At 31.1% G+C, this 24,211-nt stretch overlaps 4 protein-coding genes across 4 annotated transcripts; 3 read left to right on the forward strand and 1 right to left on the reverse strand.

The window, feature by feature from the left end:
- Positions 1–744: 744 nt before the first annotated feature.
- On the forward strand, positions 745–3,182 carry LOC113850966. Its single transcript, XM_027481471.1, has 5 exons — positions 745–1,895; positions 1,953–2,155; positions 2,267–2,611; positions 2,690–2,822; positions 3,080–3,182. Exons 1-5 carry the CDS (start codon positions 745–747, stop codon positions 3,180–3,182), a joined length of 1,935 nt encoding a protein of 644 aa, XP_027337272.1.
- A 1,724-nt stretch (positions 3,183–4,906) lies between these two features.
- Positions 4,907–5,446, forward strand: LOC113850967. The gene has a single exon (XM_027481472.1). The coding sequence runs from the start codon at positions 4,907–4,909 to the stop codon at positions 5,444–5,446; it is 540 nt and encodes a 179-aa protein (XP_027337273.1).
- Positions 5,447–14,848: 9,402 nt separating this feature from the next.
- Positions 14,849–18,290, forward strand: LOC113850968 (aspartate aminotransferase, mitochondrial-like). Its single transcript, XM_027481474.1, has 10 exons — positions 14,849–15,013; positions 15,117–15,202; positions 16,033–16,239; positions 16,323–16,428; positions 16,753–16,857; positions 16,940–17,112; positions 17,319–17,478; positions 17,575–17,670; positions 17,780–17,874; positions 18,191–18,290. Exons 1-10 carry the CDS (start codon positions 14,849–14,851, stop codon positions 18,288–18,290), a joined length of 1,293 nt encoding a protein of 430 aa, XP_027337275.1.
- A 1,345-nt stretch (positions 18,291–19,635) lies between these two features.
- On the reverse strand, positions 19,636–22,075 carry LOC113850969. The gene is made up of 2 exons (XM_027481475.1): positions 21,473–22,075; positions 19,636–19,765 (listed from the first exon to the last, which is right to left on the reverse strand). The coding sequence occupies exons 1-2, from the start codon at positions 22,006–22,008 to the stop codon at positions 19,636–19,638; spliced, it is 666 nt and encodes a 221-aa protein (XP_027337276.1). The 5' UTR covers positions 22,009–22,075.
- Positions 22,076–24,211: the final 2,136 nt, after the last annotated feature.

Consider the following 24,211-nt stretch of genomic DNA (forward strand, 5'->3'; position numbering starts at 1 on the left):
TTCGTAGTTGGAAAGACTTGGCTGATGCTTTCCTAAAGCAATATAAGTACAACATTGATATGGCTCCTGATAGATTACAACTGCGGAATATGTTAAAGAAGGAGGATGAGAACTTTAAAGAATATGCCCACAGATAGAGAGAAGTTGCAGCTCAAGTGGAGCCCCCTTTGTCTGAAAAAAAAAATTGTGGCTATGTTTATTGATACTCTCTAATCACCTTTCTACGATAGGATGATTGGAAGTGTTTCGTCAAACTTCTCTGATATTGTGATTATCGAAGAAAGAGTGGAATGAGGATTGAGGAGTGGTAAGATATTTCACAATTCTAGCGGACCCTCCAATTTGAAGAAATTTACAAATGGTCCAGGAAGAAAGAAGGAGGGAGAGACTAATGCTATAGCTTTTCACCCAAGAGAAGTTCCTTTCATTAGACCTAACTCTGCACCTTTTCAATTCCAACCTACATTTCTTGCCCCTCAAATGTCTTACCCATATGTCAATGTTGTTTCACAGAATCTAAGTCCCCAATCTTATCAGTCACGACCTTACTAACTCGCTCTGCCTACTTTTCCCATAGCACCACCTATGAGACCACCCCAACATTGGAACCAAAACCCAAATCCCAACCAAATAAGACCCCAAAACAATCAAGAAAGAAAGCAAGTTCAATTCGACCTAATCCTCATGTCCTACACTGAGTTACTACCTCACCTATTCTAAAGTTCATTAGTTGTACCCTGTCCAATGAAACCTGTAGAACCGCCCTATCCAAGAAGGTGTGACCCAAATGCTAAGTGCGAGTATCATGGTGGTGGCATTGGTCATTCGACAAAGAATTGTAGGGCATTAAAGTTCAAAGTGCAAGACTTAATTAATGCTAAATGGCTGAATTTCAAGGAGGATAACCCTAACATTAGGAGTAATCCCCTACCCGGGCATAAAGGATTGTCGGTAAATGCCGTCGAGGAAGAGTCTGCACATGTTTTAAAGAGAAAAGTTGAAGACATTACCACTCCTTTTAAGGTTATTTTTGTTGAGTTATGCCAGGCTGACTTGATCAAGGGTTTTGTACATGAAGAAAATATGTGTGATTTGCACCCTAACGCATACCACTCCATTGAAGATTGTGAAGAATTCAAGCATGTTCTGCAAACCCTGATGGATAAGCATTTGGTCCAAATCGGGCACCCTAAAGAGAAAAATGAAGTTTTGACTGTTGATGAACAATCACTAACCTTCCCGAAACCTTTGGTCATTCATTACACCAAGTGTGTGGATACCCAAACTACCAATGGACCTAGACTCATCACTATACAAGTATCGGCTCCATTCCCTTATAGGGACAACAAAGCAGTACTATGGAGGTATGATGCAAAGGTTTATGTCGGCAATTTTAAGGAAAACCAAACACATGGTGTCAATTCTGATACTCTCGCCGTCTCAAACATTGCTGGTGTTGGTGGGATGACCCATAGTGGTCATATTTATACACCTGAGGAGTTGAGAAAAGAGCGAGCAAAAGAGATAGAGAGATCCTCAAAGGGGAAAACTAAATTGGGTGAGTTTGAATATGCTGACGAAGAGAAAATGCCTGAAATAAAAAAGACAGTATCTAATGAAGAAGCTTGTGAGTTTTTGAAATTTATTCGACAAAGTGAATATCAAGTTGTGGAACAGTTAAACAAAACTCCACTAAGGATATCTCTTTTATCGCTGTTGCTGAACTCTGAGCCACATAGGATGATTCTTTTGAAAGTGTTGAATGAGGCTCATGTCAGCCATGATATCACTACCGACAAGTTTGGAGGCATTGTTGGTAATATTGTTTCAAACAATTATCTCACCTTCATTGATGATGAAGTACCTGGTGAAGGAATGGGGCATAATAAAGCACTGTATATTTCTGTAAAATGTTGAGATCACATTATTGCTAGAGTGCTTGTTGACAATAGGTCTTCTTTGAATGTGATGTCAAAAGCAACATTGTCAAAATTACCTTGTGATGGGTCGCATATGAAACCCAGTGCCATGATAGTAAGAGCTTTTGATGGAACAAGAAGAGAGGTCATTGGAGAAATTGAAATTACAATCCAAATTGGTCCTTGCACTTTTCAGATTTTGTTTCAAGTAATGGATATCGCGCCAGCTTACAGCTGTCTTTTGGGGAGGCATTGGATTCATTCTGCTGGAGTTGTACCATCCACATTGCATCAAAAACTAAAGTTTATCATTGATAATAAGTAAGTGATTGTCTCTGGTGAAGAAGATGTGTTGGCAAGTAAGCCTTCGTCCACTCCTTATATTGAAGCTGTTGAAGAAACTCTAGAGACCTCTTTTCAGGCTTTAGAGATTGCGAATGCTACTTATGTTGGAGAGGGAGCTCCAATCTTAAAGCCTCGATTGTCTAATACATCCATAATGACTGCTAAAGTCATGCTTGATGGAGGTGGTCAGTATAGATACATGTTAGGGCAAGTCATATCGAAAGCAACAAACTGGTTACAGCTCCATGAGAATAAGGATAGATTTGGGTTGGGATACACGCCCACTAAAGCTGATAAGAGAAAAGTCATGGAGGAAAAGAAAGAAAGAAGATTAGTCAGGTTGGAAGGTAGGGAGCCTAAGACTGAAGGGGTCCCCATTTGTAATTTTCTGAAAAGCTTCTATAGTGTTGGATTTGAGTTTTAAGACTCAGTAGCTACTACTAATGTGGGTGCACCTGAAGAAGAGGTTGTGGACCTAGTCCACACTTGTCCGCCGAACACAGAAGGTGGCTATTGGGAGATCATCGAGTTACCTGTGATTTTTAATAGCTATTCAAAGTAATCCTTGAAGTTAATCCTATTGTTTTGTCCCAAAGCTTTAGGATATCATTACTTTTTGAAAAAAAACTGATATATGGTTTCTTTTTGTAATTTAAAATATCAGTTTGTTTTGTAAGTTAGGACACATGTTTCCTTTTAAGTATATTTTTAAATGAAATGCAATTTGAATTCTCAGCAACCTTTTGTGTCTTTTTTCTTTATTGCTTGAATCTTGTCGTTTATTTTCTTTTTGTCTCAACTCTCACACAATGCAGATCCGAAAGTGACATGTCTGAAAGTAACAGTGCTAATATCTCATCCACTAATTTTGATTGTCCCATTAATCAAGTTGTCGAAGATGATAGTGATGTTGATTAACCCTCAGAATTTCTAAGATTGGTCGATCCAGAAGTGAAAGAGATCCAACCTCATGATGAACCCACTGAGGCAATTAATTTAGGGACTGAAGATGATAAGAGAGAAATCAAAATAGGCACCCTCATGAAAAAACAAGAGCGTGACAAGTTGATTAAACTCTTGCATGATTATAGTGATGTCTTTGCATGGTCTTATTAAGATATGCCAAGCCTAGATGTGGATATAGTCGAGCATAAATTGCCGCTGAAGCTAGAGTGTTTCCCAGTTAAGCAAAAATTAAGGAGAATGAAACTTGAGATATCATTGAAGATTAGGGAGGAGGTCAAAAAGCAATTTGATGCAGGTTTTCTCGCTGTTGCTAAATACCCTCAATGGGTTGCTAACATTGTGCAAGTTCCTAAGAAAGATGGAAAGGTTCAAATATGTGTTGACTATCGGGATCTAAATAGAGTCAGCCCTAAAGATGATTTTCCATTGCCTCACATTGATATGCTAGCAGATAATACAGCTCAACATTCATTCTTCTCTTTTATGGATGGTTACTTGGGTTATAATAAGATCAAAATGACTGAAGAGGATATAGAGAAGACCACATTCATTACACCTTGGGGTACCTTTTGCTACAAAGTCATGCCTAAAATGCTGGGGCAACATATCAAAGGGCGATGGTGACGTTATTTCATGATATGATGCATAAGGAGGTTGAAGTCTATGTGGATGATATGAACACCATGTTGTGAATTTACACAAATTGTTTGAGCGGTTGAAGAAATTCAAATTGCAATTGAACCCTGCCGAATGTACTTTTGGGGTGAAATCAGGCAAATTATTGGGGTTCATAGTCAGTCAAAAGGGAATAGAGGTTAATCCTGACAAGGCAAAAACAATCATGGAAATGCTGCCTCCTTGTACTGAAAAGAAGGTTCATGGATTTTTGGGGAGATTGAATTATATTGCTCGATTCATATGCCAACTAACTACCACTTATGAACCAATTTTTAAGTTGTTACGGAAAAATCAGCGGATGGAGTGAAATGATGATTGTTAAGAAGCTTTTGAGAAGATAAAGTAATATTTGCAAAATTTCCCGATACTAGTTCCGCCAGTGTCAGGGAGGCTGCTCATTAGGTATTTGACAGTGTTAGAAGGATCCATGGGATGTGTTTTAGGTCAACATGATGAATCGGGTCGAAAAGAGCACACCATTTATTACTTGAGCAAAAAATTCACTGACTATGAAGCTAGATACTCTTTGTTGGAGCGAATCTATTGTGCCTTGGGTAGCTCGCAGGTTAAGGCAATACATGTTGTGTCACACGACTTGGTTGGTGTCAAAAATGGACCCAATCAAATACATTTTTGAAAAATCAGCCCTTACTGGAAGGATTGCTCGTTGGCAGGTCCTATTGTCAGAATATGATATTGTGTATGTTACTCAAAAAGCAATCAAAGGCAGTGCTCTCACAAATTTCCTAGCTCATCAACCAGTGAATGATTATCAGTCAATACAGTACAAATTTCCTGATGAAAATATAATGGCGTTGTTTAATGAGAAAGAATCTTCAGCAAAAGATAAATGGGTCATGATGTTTGATGGTGCTTCTAATGCACTCGAACACGAGATTGGTGCCATACTGATTTCCTCAGAATAGCAATATATCCCGATCACAGCTAGATTATCATTCGATTGTACGAATAATGTAGCTGAATATGAAGCATGTGCTATGGGAATTCAAGCAGCTATAGAGTCTAAGATCAAAATTCTTAAGGTGTATGGTGACTCAGCTTTGGTCATCCACCAGTTGAAAGGTGAATGGGAGACTCGAGATGCCAAATTGATCCCTTATCAAGCCTATATTAGAGAATTGGTGGAGTATTTCAATGAAATTACTTTCCAGCATATTCCTCGTGAGGAGAATCAATTGGCTGCTACTTTAACCACTTTATCATCAATGTTTGTAGTGAGTCAAAAAGAAGACATGTCGTTCATCAAGATGCAACAGCTTGATCATCTTGTTTATTGTCAAATGGTTGAAGAAGAATCTGATGGTAAACCTTGGTATCATGACATTAAAAATTTCCTAAAACACCAAGAATACCCTTTAAATGCTGTTGAAAATGACAAAAGGACATTGAGAAGGTTATCAATGAGTTTCTTTCTGAATGGAGATGTGCTCTACAAAATGAATCATGATATGGTTCTGGTTAGATGTGTGGATGCTTCAGAAGCACGAAAGATCATGGAAGAGATTCATGAAGGTTGATTTGGGACTCATGCCAATAGACATGTCATGGCAAAGAAGATTCTAAGGGCTGGATATTATTGGTTGACAATGGAGGCTGATTGCTTTCGTTATGTGAAGACATGTCATAAATGCCAGGCATATGCTGACAATATTAATGTTCCCCCAACAAAATTAAATGTCTTATCTTCGCCCTGGCCTTTTTCAATGTGGGGAATTGATGTTATTGGACCCATTGAACCTAAAGTCTCTAATGGTCACTGCTTTATTCTAGTTGCTATTGACTATTTCACAAAATGGGTTGAGGCTGTTTCATATGCTAGTGTGACCCAAAATGTGGTGGTGAGATTCATTAAAAAGGATTTGATCTGTTGGTATGGCCTCCCAAGCAACACTAATTTGAACAACAAAATGATGAAAGAATTGTGTGACAATTTCAAGATTTGACATCATAATTCCTCTCCTTATCACCCAAAGATGAATGGAGCAGTTGAAAAAACCAATAAAAATATTAAGAAGATCATCCAAAAGATGGTAGTGACATACAGAGACTGGCATGAAATGCTGCCATTTGCCTTGCATGGATACTGAACTTCAGTTCGTACTTCAACCGGGGCAACTCCATACTCTTTGGTATATGGAATGGAAGAAGTACTTCCTATTAAAGTCGAAATTCCCTCTTTAAGAGTAATAATGGAGACCAAATTAGAGGAAGCAGAATGGGTGCAATCTCGTTTTGATCAATTGAATCTCATTGAAGGAAAACAGTTGAATGCGTTATGTCACAGTCAACTATACCAGAGAAGGATGAATAAGGCTTTTGATAAAAAAAGATCATCTAAGAGAATTCAGTGAGGGAGATATGGTGCTCAAAAAGATTTTGCCAACGCATAAAGATTATCGTGGCAAGTGGTCTCCGAATTATGAAGGACTATACGTGGTGAAAAAGCCTTTCTCAAGAGGGGCTTTAATCCTCACAAACATGGATGGACAAGATCTTCCAAACCCCATCAATTCTGATGCTGTCAAAAAATACTATGCTTAAAAATAATAATTAAAAAAAATAAAAAAGAAAAGAAAAAGAAAAAAAGAGAAAAGCTCGCTAGGTTGAAAACCCGAAAAGGCGACCTAGGCAAAAGTTAGAGCGACCTGGTGAGTTTAAAACTCGAAAGAGCGGTTCAGGCAAAAATTAAAGTCAAATAAATACTACACTGAATTGAAAACTTGAAAGGGCGGTTCAAAAGAGGCACTGACTTTAGCTGCAAGAAAGCGATTCAAGTTGGGAAATATGATGGACTGGAATACTAGACTGGGATAATTTTGAGAGGTAGAAGTTGGATCAAATGGAAGATGAATTCAAAATACCATACTAGGTCAATTTTATTTGGCAATTTTGTTAATGGATGATCAACTTACATGGCAGATTAGCACTGTTCATCTGGAAGACGTCACTTAATCAACATAATATTTCGTTATTCTTGTAGTCATTCTGATCTTTTGTTTGATGTATTTGTTTTTCTATTACGTTGTAAGTCCTCTTTATAAAATCACCATTTCTTTATTACAGTCATCCTATATTCCAAAAATATTTATCTTTGACTTTAGTCACCTTTCATTCAGCTTTTATACACGACTTTGTTTACTCAACTTCTTCAATAGCATTTTTATTGTCATTTCTATAATTATAGACTAAAAAGAAACATGCAAACTGTTAAAAGGGTAATAAGAAAATACGATTGCAATAATAAGCTACACAATAAGTTCGATGAATCTCTTGATAAGTTTAGTGTGACAGAAAAAGTTGACTCCTCTTGATGATTCAAAAATAAATGGCAGTCTAATTTTGTTTATGCCTTGCTCAGCTCAGATTTTGTGAAAGAATTGATGTAAACCGAAAAAGTTACTCATTCATGAACCTTGACGCGCATGTTTCGATAAGGTTGGAAGAATTATAATCCCCGAGAAAAAAAAAATAGGACAGAGTTTGTTTTGATTTAATAAGTCTTATTATTGCATTTGACCTCATCATTCCATAAATTTCATTCCAAGTGTTAACATTCATTAAGTTTATGCAATCGCATCATCACATTAGCATGCATTTGTTTTTTTTTTTTCTATTATCACCTTTTAAAGTTTAATTTAAATTAATTATCTGCTTTACAACCTTTATGTTCAATCCAAGACTATGATCTAACTGAGTTCTTTACTTTTCATCAAAATTCAGAAGCTTACTGATGTCTTTATTTTTCTGTCTTACTTTTACTGTTAAAGTTCAAAGCATGACTGTCCTTTTATGTTCTTTTGCAATCTAGAACATGATCGACCTTTTATTTTTCTATCTTTCTTTTTACCTTTCTTGTCCAAGTCCCTTTATGTTTTTGTCAAAACCTAAAACTTAACAGCATCTTTCGCATTTTCTGAAAGCCCAGTACCTAACAGGCACATTTTATTTTTTTGTCAAAGCTCAGAATCTGACTGGCACTTTTCCCTTCTCTGTCAAAGCCCAGAACCTGACTGGTACCTTTTTTACTATTATGTTAAAGTCCAGAACCTGGCTAACATATTTTATTTTTTCAGTCAAAGCCCAGCACCAAACTAGCACCTTTCTCTTCTTTGTCAAAGTTTAGAATCGAACTGACACATTTCATTTTTCTGTCAAAGCCTAGAACCTACCTGCCACATTTTACTTTTCTGTCAAAGCCCAGAACCTACTTGACACATTTCACTTTTCTGTTAAAACCCAGAATCAAATTGGCACATTTTATTTTTCTATCAAAGCCCAGCACCTGACTGGCACATTTTTTACTTTTCTTTTAAAGCTCAGGATCTGACTGGCACTTTTTACCTTTTTATTAAAGTTCAGAACCTGACTGACACTTTTCACCTTTTATCTTGTTGTTTAAGCCTAGTATCTGTCTAGCAACCTTTGTTTTTAGTTAAAACTCAATGTCGCTTCACAGTTTCGTTCAAACACAAATTGTCATAAATTACAACTTTCTCTAACAACTGAGTGTTTACTATATTTGTCTTTGTATTCCTTGTACATCTTGTTCGTTTCAGACAAAAATTGATTCACTTCTTTACTCAATTCTCATCAACTCTAACTTCAAAATATCTCTGATTGATATGAACTGAGTAAAGAGGGGCAACTGTGAATACCTATTTTTTCCTTTCCCAAATTGCCTCCAAAATTTTTAAAATAAAATAATAAAATCGTTTTATAAAAAATATAATTTTTTTGAAAAAAAGAGTTTGGTTCCGGAAATGAAAGTCCCGAACTATGCAGGCTCACACCCAGCATCAAAAACCGATTTAAACATAAAAAAAGAAAATTCAGAACTTTGGCATTTTGTAAAAGAAAAAACTCTAAAATATGAGATTGAAGAGGGTATAAAAACTAAAGTAAGAGATTAGAAAAGGGGGAGATTTTTTGCTCTGAAAAAGAAAAAAAAAATTTCTGATAAGTTTTCAAAAGAAAGGAGAATATTTTTTGAGAGGCAACATAGTTTTTTAGAGGGAGCAAAATTTTGGAGACAAGGTGGAGCACAAATATTTCAGAAAAGAAGATGAATATTAAGAAAGAAGAATATGAAATAGGAGAAAGCACAACCAGAGAGAATCTCAACTGAAAGAGGAGAGCAGAGACGAAAATCATAAGCTAAAAGAAGAAGAAACTAACCACTTAACCTTATTCTCTTCGTTTTTAATTCAGATCTGGAACATTTGCTAATTATATTTAAGGTATTCTTCTCTTTTTTTTTCTTTTTTTTTTTTTTTTTTTTTTTTTTTTGCTTTCCATACGAAGCTAAGCTTACTGTAACTGGAACTGGAACTCTGGAAAACTAATGAACTGTAGCCTAGAAACAAAAGCTACTTATCCCGAACTTCACGAAGCTTCATATTCCATTTTTTTTGTTTTTATATATATATATAATTATTAGAATAAAGTTGAAATAACCTTTCAACATTTTGAATGTCGAGAGTTATCAATACCTTCACCTGCACGTCTCAATATCCATTTCCAATGTTACTTTTGGCGTTTGTTTTTTCTGTTTTTTTTTTATCATTATTATATTATGTTAATTTTTTTATTGTTATTATTATTATTATTATTATTTATTTTGGTTTTCGGCTCAGATAGCCCATGTTTATTTTAAGAAAAAAACAAAACAAAAAAAATATTTTAGGCTCAAATCTTTTTTAGCTTATTTGTTTTTAGGCCCATTGTATTATTATTTTTCTGTTTTGAATATTATTTTATTTGTTTTTCTTTAACTTATTTCAACGAAACTAGTTTAACATTTTTCTTTTTTTATACCTTTAAATTCAATTTAACTTATTTTACGTTACTTTTATAATATTAGTATATTTGATAGTTTATTTGATTTCTATTTTTGTTTATAAGGTGCTTCTCTTCATAAAAATTAATTAAATAAAATAAAGTAAATTAATTTTTATAATTCTTGGATTTTCTTTCTTATATCTATTTCATTATTTATTTATTATTATTGTAGCATTATTTTTCCTTGCTATTTTATGTAGATTTAGAATGTAACTTGATATTTATGTTTTGTTTCTATTTGTTTTGGTGAATGACTATAATTTTGTTTTTATTTTTATTATATTATTTTATTATTATTTTTTTTGTTGTATAATCAATTAATAAATAATAATATAATTTCATCGATTTATAATACTAACGTATAGTTTCTCTATCGTCATGTATTATAAATTGATAAAATCTATATGTACCTACGTTACCAAGACTTTATGCGATATTAATTCATTATATATTGTCATTAATTAATTAGTTAACCACTTTAATACTAAATCAAAATATATTTCTCTTCTAATTACTAACTTACGAACCAATTAACTAATTTAAATTTAAATTGTTTTATTAATGAAACAATTTATAATGCTAATGTGTAGAGACTCTACCTTTATGCATTATAAATTGTCAAAAATATATGTGTACCAACGTTACCTTAGGTTTTATATAATATAAATCTATCAAATAAAATTTTTAATCTTTTTATTAAATGAATATATTCTTTAATCAATTCAAATAAATTTATTATTTTTAATAAAAATAAAATTAATTTCATATTTTAAAATTTATTGAATTGTATTTCTAATTTTGATAAATTAAATAACCAATTATTTCTTTATTTTTATTTTACTATACAAATTTTTGTAATATCGTCGTGTGATTTACATTGTCTTCGATTGTCCAAAAATTATAAGAGATTAATATATAGCTTACACTATCTTAAATTCTCTTTCAACATTGATCATAATCAAAATTCAAATTCAAAAACTTGATTTACCAATAAAATCTTTTTAACGATTTGCAATATACTTTGTGATCTTCCTTCACTTTCTGTATTGTTTCTCGTATGGTACATGTATAACCGCGTTATCTTGTATTCTAAATATTATAATTTTATAAAATAATTTTAATTTCAAAATAAATTTTCTTTTACTAAACATAATTTTAATCAACTAATTTCATAATTTTTAGATAGAACTATGTGGCTTTGAATTCCCCATTGCACTTGAGGATACGTAAGAGCGGGAACTAGACCCGTCAAGTCAAAATAATTTTCAAAATAACCCAAATAATATCTCAATAAATAATATTTCTTCTTCTAAAATAAAAATAATTAATGTTTAGGGATTAAATAAATATTTTTCAAAATTTAAATAAATTTACACAATTAATTTAAGGTAACCGTTTTTAAACGGACGTTGTAGGGTGTTAATACCTTCCCTACACGTAAATGACTCCCAAACTCATTTTTAGTTTCAAAGATAATATTATATTTAAGTTTTTCCAAGGTTTTTCTTAAAATAAACTTTGGTGGCGACTCCTCTGATATTTTGAAAACGTTTTTCGCCGTACCGTTGCAACTGCCTGATTGCGACAAATTTTAATAATCATGAAATTGTTTCTACGCTTTAACATATGACAAGTGTGGACTAGTTCTGTAAAATCAAGATATTAACAATACCCTGCCTACCATGGATAAAACTAGTTTGGTTGGCAGAAATAACATAGGGAAGAGTTTCCATAATTCTATTAGCAAGAATTTTAGTTACAATCTTATAACTAAAGTTACAAAGAGATATAGGCCTAATTTGATTTATTTGTTCAGGGGCATCTACTTTAGAAATTAAGGATATTACAGTGTCATTAACCTCAGAGATATCAGCAGGATTACTGAAAATATTAAAAACAAATTTAAAAAGTATTGTCTTTTCAAACACTTGGTTCTGGAGCACAGATAAGGGTTTCAAAAAAGCACCGTGTTTTCAAGACTAAGAGAGCGTCACTAGGGGTCTCATCCTAGCGTTCTCAGTAGATCTGCCCATAAAAAATTAAAAGTGGAGAAGGGAGCGAGGAGATCGTGGTGGCTTAGGTATTCACTTGAGTCTTAGAGAGCATCATCGGATGGAAAGAAATGAAAGGAAGAAGAGATCTACAAAGGAGGTGGATTTGAAAGATCGTAGTACCAAGAAGGTGAAGATTGACTCAGAGGTGTCTTTGGAAGGGCTAAATGATTGCATGCATGAAGATCTCCGAATGGTAATCCAAAAGCCGAACCAAATGTTTTCTAATCCCCTTCTTTCTAATTCTTGTTAGTACAAGGATATGGTAATAAGGTCTAAGGACATAAATTTAGTATTGAATGATGAGGAAATACTGAAAATAGTCTTGGAAGACTTTAATGTCACCTCTGAACCTGATGAACATGTAGATCTAGATGATAATAGACAAAATCCAGACCTCAAGATCCCTCTCGAGGAGTATGAGGGGTGGTGTACCCCTTAGAGGTTTACCTTAATAGTAAAACTTCTTGGTAAATCTGAGTTATAACTATATTAACTAGAAACTAAATGCTATTTGAGGTAGAAATGGATCCTTAACCATTTTGGATCTAAATAATGAATTCTTCCTAGTTAAGTTTGAAAGTATAGATGATTACAAGTTTATCCTCTTCAAAGGGCCTTGGTTGATACTAGATCATTACCTTCTTGTTCAGAGATGGAGACCCTTCTTTAGGACAAAGGATTATAATCTTAGAAAAGTAGTTGTGTAGGTTTGTATTCCTAATTTACCCATGGAGTTGTATAACAATAAATTCATCTGGCACGTTGGTGCTTGCATGGGTTCTATGCTAAAGGTAGATCCCTATACTTCTTGTTTGTCTAGAGAAAAATTTGCTAAAATATGCATAGATTTGACCTTAGGAGGAAACTAGTTCCTGCATTTAAAGCACTTGGACATGAGTTCAAGGTTGAAAGTATTTAACTGAATTAGAAATTATTTAAAAATAATTCCTATTTTAATTATAAATTATAATAATATAATTATGTATTTATAAATAAAACAAGATATTATATTTATTATACTCATTAATTAGTATCTATTAAAATTATAAATAATTATCTATATCTAAATTTATAAACATTTAATAAATAAAATATCCATTAAAAAATATTTGTGTATCTTTGTGTCATAACATATCTAGATCCTCGATAATTTTAGTAGAAACTATAGCCAGTAATTTAAATTCGTTTAAGTAAAAAAAAATTATTTAAGTGAATTTGGCAAAAAGTAATTTTTGTTTAAGTTAAAAAAATTTGCTTAAGTAAATTTGGTAAAAAAAAATTATTTTCACTTAAACTAAAATAATTTATTTAAGCTAAAATTATTAAAAAAATTATTTTATTTTTTCCTTTTTTAAACTATAGAGAAAATTAAAAAACTTTTATTTCTTATCAATAACTATTGAGTTATTAAAGATTCTTACATAAATCATCCCACTAAATATTATAAATATATTCTAATTTAAAATATTCTAAATGTATTATCTAGTATGCTATTTATACTAAACATTACTATATTAGTGAGATATAACTATTTAAAATTAAGTTAAATTGTTGATAATAATGATAAGAATGATGATTTTGAGATTAATTTTTTTATAATTTAAAGAAAAAATAAAATTTTAAAATTTTTCATAATTTTGACTTAAATAATATTTTTTAACTTAAACAAAAATTATTTTTCATCAAACTCACTTAAATGAATTTTTTTAGTTTAAACAAAAATTACTTTTATGCTAAATTTACTTAAATAATTTTTTTTCTCTTAAGTAATTTTATATTACAAACTTAAATTCTCGTTAAAACTGAACTGAATTCTTGTTCGGAGTCTCATTGCTATTAGAAACAATCAAACTAAAAGCACCAACATTCATACTTTTCTCATCCTGACGTAACTATTGGATTTGTATACTTAATTTTTAAACAATAACTTTATACATGAAGAAAGGTATAATAAATTGAGTTATATAATAAAGAATTAATTTTTAAAGCATATTTAAAGGATTATAATAAAAAATAAAAAAATTTATTAGATAATTTTTAATATTATTGTATATTTTTATTATTAGAAAGAAAAAATATAAACTAATTTTTAAACGTATTTTTTTTACTTGAAAATGACAAATTTTCTTTTAGTTTCGGTTCTTAATTCACTTTATAGATTAAAATATATAATTAAATTTATTTTTATTTTTAATTATAATTGTGATACATTTTTTTATAAATAAAATTTAAATACAATTAATTAAGTGTGATTTTTAATTAAAATTTAAATCAATAACTAATATAATAAATATCAGTATTAAAGATTGATCTAATTTCATAAATAAATATTTAATTTTAATTAAAAATAAGCATAAAATATTTTTAAAATTATATATAAATTTTATTTGTTAACAATCTCTTAAATAATCTCTCTATATAATGCTAAAGTAATTTTTTTATTGAATTCTTAAACAATTGTTTTCAACTTATTTTAATTGTGAGCTTTATTTTAAGTTTTATACATTTTTTTCATAATATTTTTCATTATTGTCTTTATATATAATATTTTTATAAGAACTAGAATAAAAATTATGTTATATACAAAGATTAAAATAAACATATTTAAATATAAAATAATGATAATATAAAAATATTAATAATAAAGATTATTTAAAAAAATATTTAAATTTTTTACAAAGTTTTTAATGAAAACAAATTTCGTATAAAAATAAAATAGTAGCTAAAAATGTTTCTTTCAACAGTGAGAAAAAGAATGTCAAAAGATAACACGTGGTGATTGACGAGTAAAAACAAGTCAAAACAATGAGCCCGGGTGGGTATTTTCCATGCAAAGGAGCACATAGGAACTCGTTGAAAAAACCAATGACAAAACCACGGCAAGGGAAACTTCACTCACCACTCACCACCTTCTTCTGCTTTCCTCTTCTTATATAACACTTCGATCTTCCTTCAACCAAATGAATCAACAATTTTACTGTTGTGGTCACAGTACATAATATATATCTTCTAAGAGAGTGTAACATCATGTGGAGGAACATCAATGGAAGATTTGCCACAAGATTTTTATCCACTTCTTCTTCAACCCGTGGTTGGTGGGACCATGTGAGAACAGCACCAAAGGACCCCATTGTCAGTGTGAACAAGGCCTTTCTTGATGACCCTTTTCCCCACAAGATCAATCTTGGAATGGTAATGAAATTATGCTTTTAGTTATCATCGTATATATTCATCAACCAACCATTTTGATATTGGTTTCATTTTTTTTATCAACCCGCTTTCTGTACTTTATAAGGGAACTTACAGGGATGATGATGGCAAACCCTTCATTCCTCAATGCGTTCGTGACGCAGAAGCAAAGATTCAGCGATGTAAATTCGAGTGAGTCCTACATTTTTCTTCTCTGCCAAGCATGTAATTGACTGTTATAAGTTCTATGGGTTTCTTGATTCCGGAAATTGATTCTATCATGCTTGCAACTTGATTCATGTTGTTGATGAAAAAACATGATAGTAAAATGTACATTTGACTATTTTTAGCCAAATAAGTTCGGTACGTATATAGAGTTCTGTTATTTGAATTTTGAACATCTTAAAATTGATACCTTATATGACACCATATTTAATTATCTCTGTTTTTTTTTTTTGTTTTTGTAATTTATTTTTTATTCATTTATCTCAAAAACATTCCTCAAAACTAAAGACAACAAAAGATGTTTGACTTTGCAGTTCGAAAAGGACAAAACATCCTCACAGCAACTCAAAAATATAAGAACCTCAACTCTCTTCAGATATTTATTTATTTACTATTTGCCTATGCCAAAACTGTGTCTTGGTCATAGCTAACTTGTTGCTTGCATTAAAAGTGGAACAACTGAACAATTAGCACACTGGGTTATGATTTTTCTATAGCTGTTTTTCAATAGAAAGACTATCTAAAAGATGACCCGATTAAACAAACGGTTTTTTTAATGGTTGAATAAATATGAGATGAAAACAACATTTTAACATAGTCCAAATAATTGTCGGTGCTTTTCTGCACTGATAGTTTGTAGAAAACATTAACTATTTGGTTATAGGAAGCAATACTCAGCCGATCCATCAATTTTGCAGAATAAGATTTTCAAAATACTTCTCTATGATATTGGAAACAATACATCTATGAGAATTTTCGCATTCTCAGAAATGAGTTTAACTTGTGGTTATTGACAGGGAATCAAGCACTTCTGCAGTCAGTTCAAAATTTGTTCAGGAGTGTGTAAAGCTGGCATATGGAAATGATTCATATGTTGTCAGAAAAGGATTGTTTGCAGGAATTCCGGCTCTGTCTGGAACTGGTGCATGTAGGCTTTTTGCTGAATTGCAAAGGCAATTCTATCCTGATTCTCAAATGTATCTACCAGATCCTACCTGGTCAAAGTAGGTTCATTTACCTCTGGTTTATTCTTTGAGATATATATACATTGTTTCAATATCTAATGCACAAAGCTTTTATGCCATAGTCACCATAACATATGGAGACAAGCTGAAATTCCAGTCAAAACCTTCCATTACTACCATCCAGATACAAAGAGTTTAGATTTTGCTGCACTCATAAATGATATCAAGGTAAAAAGAATATGATCATGAAAGTTATTGATAAAGCATAATGCTTAGGATCATACTAACTTTACTATTTAGAATAGATGAGAAGCTTTGGCATCTATTCCTTGCTTCTTGTCTCTCGGACAAATCAATAAGCTATATTATCATGGTAAAATAGATGGATTTATGTTAAACAGTGAAATATCATTTTTGTAATTTTGTTTCTAAACAAATTGAGGTGAACATGAAAACCAGCTTAAGTTGTCAATGTTATATTTTCCAATATAATGCAACATAGGTATAAAGTAACCTTTAATTTTTCTGTTTATTCTTTGTTGGTAATGTCAGAAAGCACCAGATTGTTCTTTCGTCTTGCTTCATCCATGTGCCCACAACCCAACTGGTGTTGACCCCACTGAGGAACAATGGAGAGAAATATCATACCATCTCAAGGTGATGATGACATGTGAGATGCTTTAGTATTGCTCTGTTTCATCCAATCAGTTTTAATATTCTAACATTAATTATTTTCCAGGTAAAAAATCATTTCCCCTTCTTTGACATGGCTTATCAAGGTTTTTCAAGTGGGGATCTTGACAAGGATGCCATAGCACTTCGAATTTTCCTTGAAGATGGGCACTTGATAGGTTGTGCTCAATCATTTGCAAAGAATATGGGATTATTTGAGCATAAAGTCGGTTGCCTTAGGTAAGAAAAGTTCTATATCATAGTAATAGGAGCATAGGGTATATTATGGTCTGTAAAATAGTAGATGTCAAATATGTTCCATGATTTTATGATATGACATGAAGCTCAATTTGTTAATAATGTTACCAATGTGTTTTACGATTTTGATTCCTATGTTCTTTTCCTCTTTACTTGATCTCCAGTAAAATCTAATAATTTTTATATAGTGTTTTGTGCCAGAATATAAAGCAAGTAGCTGCAATGAAAAGCCAACTGCAGCAGATTTCCCATGCAATGTATAGCAGCATTCCTTTTCATGGTATTTTACTTGCAACTATGATATTAAACAACCCAGATATGCAAGAACTTTGGAGGAAAGAGATAAAGGTAATATTCAGCTTTTTAATGTAAATTTCCCTTTTTATCTATGTTTTGATTCAATTCAGGCTCTAAACATAGCTGATGGCAATGTTGTGTTTGAAGGTCATGGCTAAACGAATTCAAGCAATGCGAACTACACTGCGGTGTTCTCTTGAGGACTTGGATTCATCTTCTAATTGGGAGCATATCACTGCGCAGGTTTGGGCTGTTTGAATTTTTAATTTGCATATGCATTTACCTTATGCTTGAGGCATCATATTATAACTTGATCACACAGTTATACACTTCAATGCATGTACAAATGCAGGTTGGCATGTTCTGTTTCTCTGGATTAACCCCTGAGCAGATTGAACTCCTGGAGAAAGTGTTCCATATATACATGACCCCTGATGGAAGAATAAGGTATGTTTTTACCGTTTTTTATAACACGTGTATACATATCTTAAGAAATAGTAATATTTTATTGAAAATTATAACATTTCATATATTGATGCACTAAATTTTGTAATATTTTGTTATTTTCAATAAAATCCATTATTTATAGGTATTTATTAGGCATACATTACAAAAACCAATGCTTTAGTTAAAGGAAATACCAACAATTCAACCATATTTTATATAATTAAAATCTCATTTTGTTTTCTCTTTCTTTGTTTATTCAATAATTATTATTGCTATAGATTAAATTCTTCGTATAACTCCATGGTGATACTTGCAGCATGGCAGGTGTGACAACAAGCAATGTGAATTATTTAGCAAATGCAATACATCAAGTGACCAGAATCAATGAAGAAGCATTAAGCTCATGTTACAATTAGCAACATTAGTACTTTTCTATTTTATTCTGATCATAGGATACATAACCATTTTTTGTTTGACTTGTGTGTATATATACCTGGCAAACAACATACCAATCTGGTAACATTATTCGAGTCAATATTTTTGTACTATCGCGGTCGTTATTGTAAAATTTAATTTGTAAACATGACCACATATTAAATGAGGAATGAAATAGCAGATTTACTTATGGAAACACTGCATTGGAAAAATAGTAATGCATCTTAAGTTAAGATTCCTAACTTGCGAAAGCTTTTGTCGTTGTCTTTCTTCTCGTCCAATTTATTTTTCAATTAAGATAATAAAATTTTACATGGATAAATAGGAATAAATGGATATATAAACAAAAGGGTCATATAGACTCTAAATTGTTTAAGATACTTTAAATAAATATATTATTCAAGTTTGTAGCCTATACTCTCTTTTCTTCAAATCTTAGACTACTAAAATCTTAATATTTTCTTCCTTCAAAATCTTCTGTTGACTTGGAAAGATAATATATAGAACTTAAATTGCTAAGTTAAAAGAATAAATTGATAACAATTAGACAGTGAAGCAGAAAGCCAAAGGAGCCGTATCTACATCCTTTCAACAATGATGAAAAATAATAATAATAATAATAATAATAATCTTTAAGTAAATTCTACGGTATCCTTAAAAATTTTCAGGATATGATACATAAAAAATTATAACTAATAATATTTATATACGTATTTAAATAATAAATTATTATATTTATTATATTTAAATAAGTTAAAAAATAGTTAAATCTTTAAAATAAAATACAATTAAAATTAAACAAATTAAAATATAAAAATAAAATAATAATAATATTATATTAATATATATTTTATATTTTTAATTATATTATTATTAATATTTAATTATTTAATTATTATATGAATATATTATGTTATAATTTTTTATTTATAATAAATAAAAACTGTTTCAGTATAAATTATATTTTATTTGAAATTAAAAATTTATAAAAAAGAATAAAAAATAAAATAAAATATTTAATATATAATAATAATAATAATTATTATTATTATATAACAAATATTATAAATAATATAATTTTAAATAAATTATATATTTTTTTAATTTGTTATGTATCTTTTTTTTATTAAATAAATTTTCTAAGTACAATAGACACCGCAACACACACTTAATCTATATTATTTTTGGGGTGAATAGGAAAAAGCCAAATATAAAAATGAGGTGGATGACTTATCAGCAAAAAATCTCAAGGGACCATTTAATTAATTTATTCCAAATCCTTATCTACGTTATTGAGTACGTCACCATTTAGGCGATAGCTGTTGCTCATGTACTCAGTATATGGTCCGTTTGCACACGGAACTTGGGACAAGATGAAGTCCCTGGCAGCTTATCTGCCGACAAATTAGCAGAATCTAGCTCAAGGAATTTCCATGTTGTTCGGTAGCAAGTGTGACTAAAAATGCTTTACCAATTAATAAAAATGAAAAAGTTAAATATCGTATAAATTATAAGAATTTATAATTTAATATCTTAATATTTTAAATTAAACGTATATTTAATATGTTTTCGTTATGAACCGTCAATAAAAATCTTAAACCTTCTAGTATGTCCTAACAGCTATAGTGTAATATAAAAACAATTCTTAAAACTAATTTTTGAAAGGATCAGTAAAAGAGAGTAAGTGGGGAAAAAAGATGGAACACAAGGAAACAAGGAAGAACATGTAAATAACAACTATAGCTTAGGGATGTTCTGTTGTTTTTTAAAAGAAAAAACTAAAATACAAGAGATTATTTTTTAAAAAAATTTCTAAAATTACTTTTGTCAAACATGTTTTTTTGTTTTTAAAAACGGAAAAAAATTAGAATAAAAAATCAAACAAACCCTATTTTTTTAAATTAAAAAAATTGATTCATTATAATACATTGTAAAATTTGTTATGACCTGTTTTTTTTTTTTAAAAAAAATACACTTCTTTAAAGTAAACAAACGAAAGGGAAAAGTAGTTACTGTTTGCTTATCTGATGTATCATTAAAGGGAAATCTAACAGTTTTCTTTAGGTAAAGCTAAACATAATATTAGGTCACTGCTTAAACAAAGATAATCATTACTTAGATGAGTATTTGGTATTACACATTCCGAGTAACAAGTCGTGTGCAAATAGCTTTTTATTCTTTCAGTTATTGCATAAACTGAAGATATGTCCCTTTATGAGTTGAGAGTTTGTACATGGAACCGTCACAAAAGGGAAATGTTGAACCAAGAGGTAACCCAAATTATGTGTAATCTTCCTTTACTAACACGACAAGCAACAAACATTTAAGGAAATAAAACTGTCAAATGATTCAAAATGATGGAGCTACCTGTCAGCCACATTCAAGCCAAATTGATAACATGATTGTAACAATTAGATCGAAGTGCCATTTATGATTGCCTTGCGGAAACTTGTAGCATATCCTGAATTTGGAATCATGCAAAGTTCTCTCTTTGTGAACTTTGTTTCACCAAATTAAAGTAATTAATTTCCACCAGCTCTTTGTAGTAAATAAAATCACTGAGAAAGACAAAGCAAAATACCTATAGTAAAAGTCTACTGGTGAAAAGATAAAGCAGTAGTCAAAGATGCTGATTAATGTGTTTCTTCTTCCACTTCCCCAAAGCAAAAGTGCCGTGTACCATATACATGTCAATCAAATTCTTAAAACACATCCAGCTACAAGATAATTAATAAACTTTCTACCACTAAATGCTCTCTGAAACTCCCTTAACGTGTGTTTATTATTAATAATAATTTATTATTAGTTTGCCACTAACACCGGAAATAACTAGAAACAATACCGTATTTCTTGCTTATAGAATGAAGTTCCAGAAAAGTAATATACTCAACTTTCTTTTGGCACATCCTAAAATCCCAATCAAAGAAAGAAAAAAATGTGATCATTTCAAGCTACACAAAATATTTAAGATACACTCACACACACACCTTGGAAACAAGCTTGTTAAGTATTTGAGAGGACAAAATCAAGACCAATTCCAGCATAGAAAACTGGTTGTCCTAACATGAAAGTATTAGCTAGAAAGATATACAAAGAAAACTTATGAACAACACATTGTCCACTCCAGATCCAAGGCCAAACTACTATGACTAGTCTTAATTACCTCATATTCCTTTCCTGTGAAATTTTAGAACTGTTGGCACGAGTAGTGCTGAAGCACAATTTGGAAGAGGGTGAGGCTGCAACATTTTCTTCATTGTCACCACCCCTTATATCAGTAGATGATCCATAGCTTAAGAATTTCTTCTTGCCAAACTTGGCCATAGGGACAACTTTGGAGGAACCTGATGGTGAAGACCATGAAGGGTATGATGAGGATGACATAATCATTTTCTTGAGGTTAAGTTTTGGTATCAGTGTCAGCAAAAGATTGGACTTTGAGCGCTTCTTCTCAGGCTTTTTGTATGCATTGATATTCAAATGATAAGAAGGTGGAGGAGTTAGAGGAGGGAGAGTGTCCTCAGAGAATGAGTATTTGGGTGTGCCAGGTTGAGATTCCCACACAAATGGAATAGCAAGGGCCACTCTGAATGATGGGTTAGACATGGAACTTTCCTTTGAAAGTAGCCTACGGAAGAACTTGTCATCTTGCTTGATTTGAAGAACACTCTGGGGTAGCTCGGTTTTAGTATTAAGCATCTTTGTTTGATCGGAAATGTAGTAGGTGTCACTACGGAGTTTGAATGGGTTTGTAGAGAAGGATATAAAAAAATGTTTAGGATTGAATTCAGGTTGAAGAGAGCCACATCGCTTGAGCGTGTTTTTATATGCTACACTGTACCTCAATGGATGCAAGTTGGTTATTGATAGTGATCAACATTAAACTTCACACTTTAAATGACAAAGTTTCCAAATTTACTGTTTTGACCATTTCCTTTGCTTATTTTACTGACTGATGAGCAGAATCAGAGGCTTGGTTTGATACTCTATTAACACGTTCAAAAGTAAGGCAAATCTTGTTTTTGTGGTTTTGTGTTTCTCACACCCCTTTTTGCTTTACATTCTTTTTACATATATTTTTGTCATTTTTATTTTTCTTTCATTTTTATTATATATTTTACTTTGTTAGTCTCTCTTTTTTTTTCGCTTTCTAGTTCACTCTTCTTCTACTGTACTAACCTCGTAAAAGGACGTAAGACAGACATATTATTTTTATTAGAGATTTAAGATGCATTTAAAAATATAATATAATTAAATATTTATTTAATTTATTTTGTTAATAAGCTATACTAAAAAAATTCATTGAAATAAGCTAAAACAGCTCATAGAAATTTTAAGTTATTTTTCTAAATTTTTCATAACCTCATCCGAATAATACCTTAATAATTAAAAAAAAACTATCCTTGATTCATGCCTTAAAAGGAGTAATAATAAAAAAATAAATTGATTCCTATAAAACCTTCCACAATTTTTTTTTTTTGTGTAATTCTTTTGTGCAATAAAAGTTAATATTAAATATTAATACAAGTTACTAAAGTAAAATTTTTAATTTAATCAAAGATAAGTACACAAATACTTATAATTGTAAGGCTAAATTCCATCCAGATGTAATATGAAAATCATTCACAGTATTCACTGTGTCTTCACTTAATAGTTTAAAGTTTTGAGATATAATATCATATCAGAGCGTCTCTAATCAAATGATCTAAAGTTGGATCATTGACGCATTCATTATTTTAATTTTAAAAAAAATCAGTATAAAGTTAATAGTCCTGTACTATTAACATTTCAAGATCAAAAGTTTTTACATGAAGAACGAATCAAATATATAATATAAAAAATATTTATGTAACTTCACCTAATAATTTAAGCTTCTGGCATAGTAATATGATAGTTTTCAATTGAGAAATGATGAGTAAACTTATCATGGTTATCCGAACTGACAAGCAGTACATTAATTCTAGCCTTTGATTTCTAGCATACTGGGTTTGGCCCCACACGTGTAATGTAATGCTGTACACATTCTCATGCACCACTTAATTTCGGCAAATAGTTGCAGCATATTCCAATGGTTAATTTGTATAGCATGTCTTGATACATGAATTGCTTGATCCAGTATACCTAAAGATGGTGCTAAATTTATGGCTGCAGATCCTCAGGACTAAATTTGAGGAAGCAACACCAGAAAATGGTCACTTTTAAAAGGAACTAACATGGGACGCACGTGCCCCATTAAGGGACGTGCTCTTCTTTCTTCTTGCATTGTTATTATCTTGTATTAAGTGCTACCCTCACATGCACCTTTCATTTATGGTGACTGAAGAATTTGATATGGCCACATGGGTTTCTTTAACTATCCCAAAAAGACTTAGACATGGGCCATAATGCTATGATAATGAATGAGACTTAACTAGTAAATGAATTAGTGGGAAGATGAGCTACCTTGAGGTCAATGTACATCATTTATGACATTTTTTGTGTGGGTTGTGTCAGTGTTCTGTGAGATTGTGGCACCTGGAATTGAACACAACACGATTATATGTGTAGGCTTCATAGATTTAGATGGGAGTGGATATAATAAGATAGCTAAAATTTATGTAATGGTTAAGCCATTTATAAGAAATCATCATCACTGCACAATTTTATATCTAATGATCAGTAATAATCACTGGGACAACTAATATGATGGTTGCATCAATCTATCAAATTACTTTGGTTTATCATCCAAAACAATTCTTTGAACAGGAAATTGAGGAATTATTTTTGTGTGAAATAGTTCCAAGATTGTATTTAGTTGGTACAACAGGTAAAACGTCTTTGCAATTGATGGATGTAGCGATTTGAGAGGTGAAGGTTATGGGTTTAAAAAGGAATTAGGTAAAAGATATTCAAAAGTAGTTTC

The sequence above is a fragment of the Abrus precatorius genome, unplaced genomic scaffold (assembly GCF_003935025.1).
Source record: "Abrus precatorius isolate BTA unplaced genomic scaffold, Abrus_2018 Scaffold9, whole genome shotgun sequence".
Lineage (NCBI taxonomy): Eukaryota > Viridiplantae > Streptophyta > Magnoliopsida > Fabales > Fabaceae > Abrus > Abrus precatorius.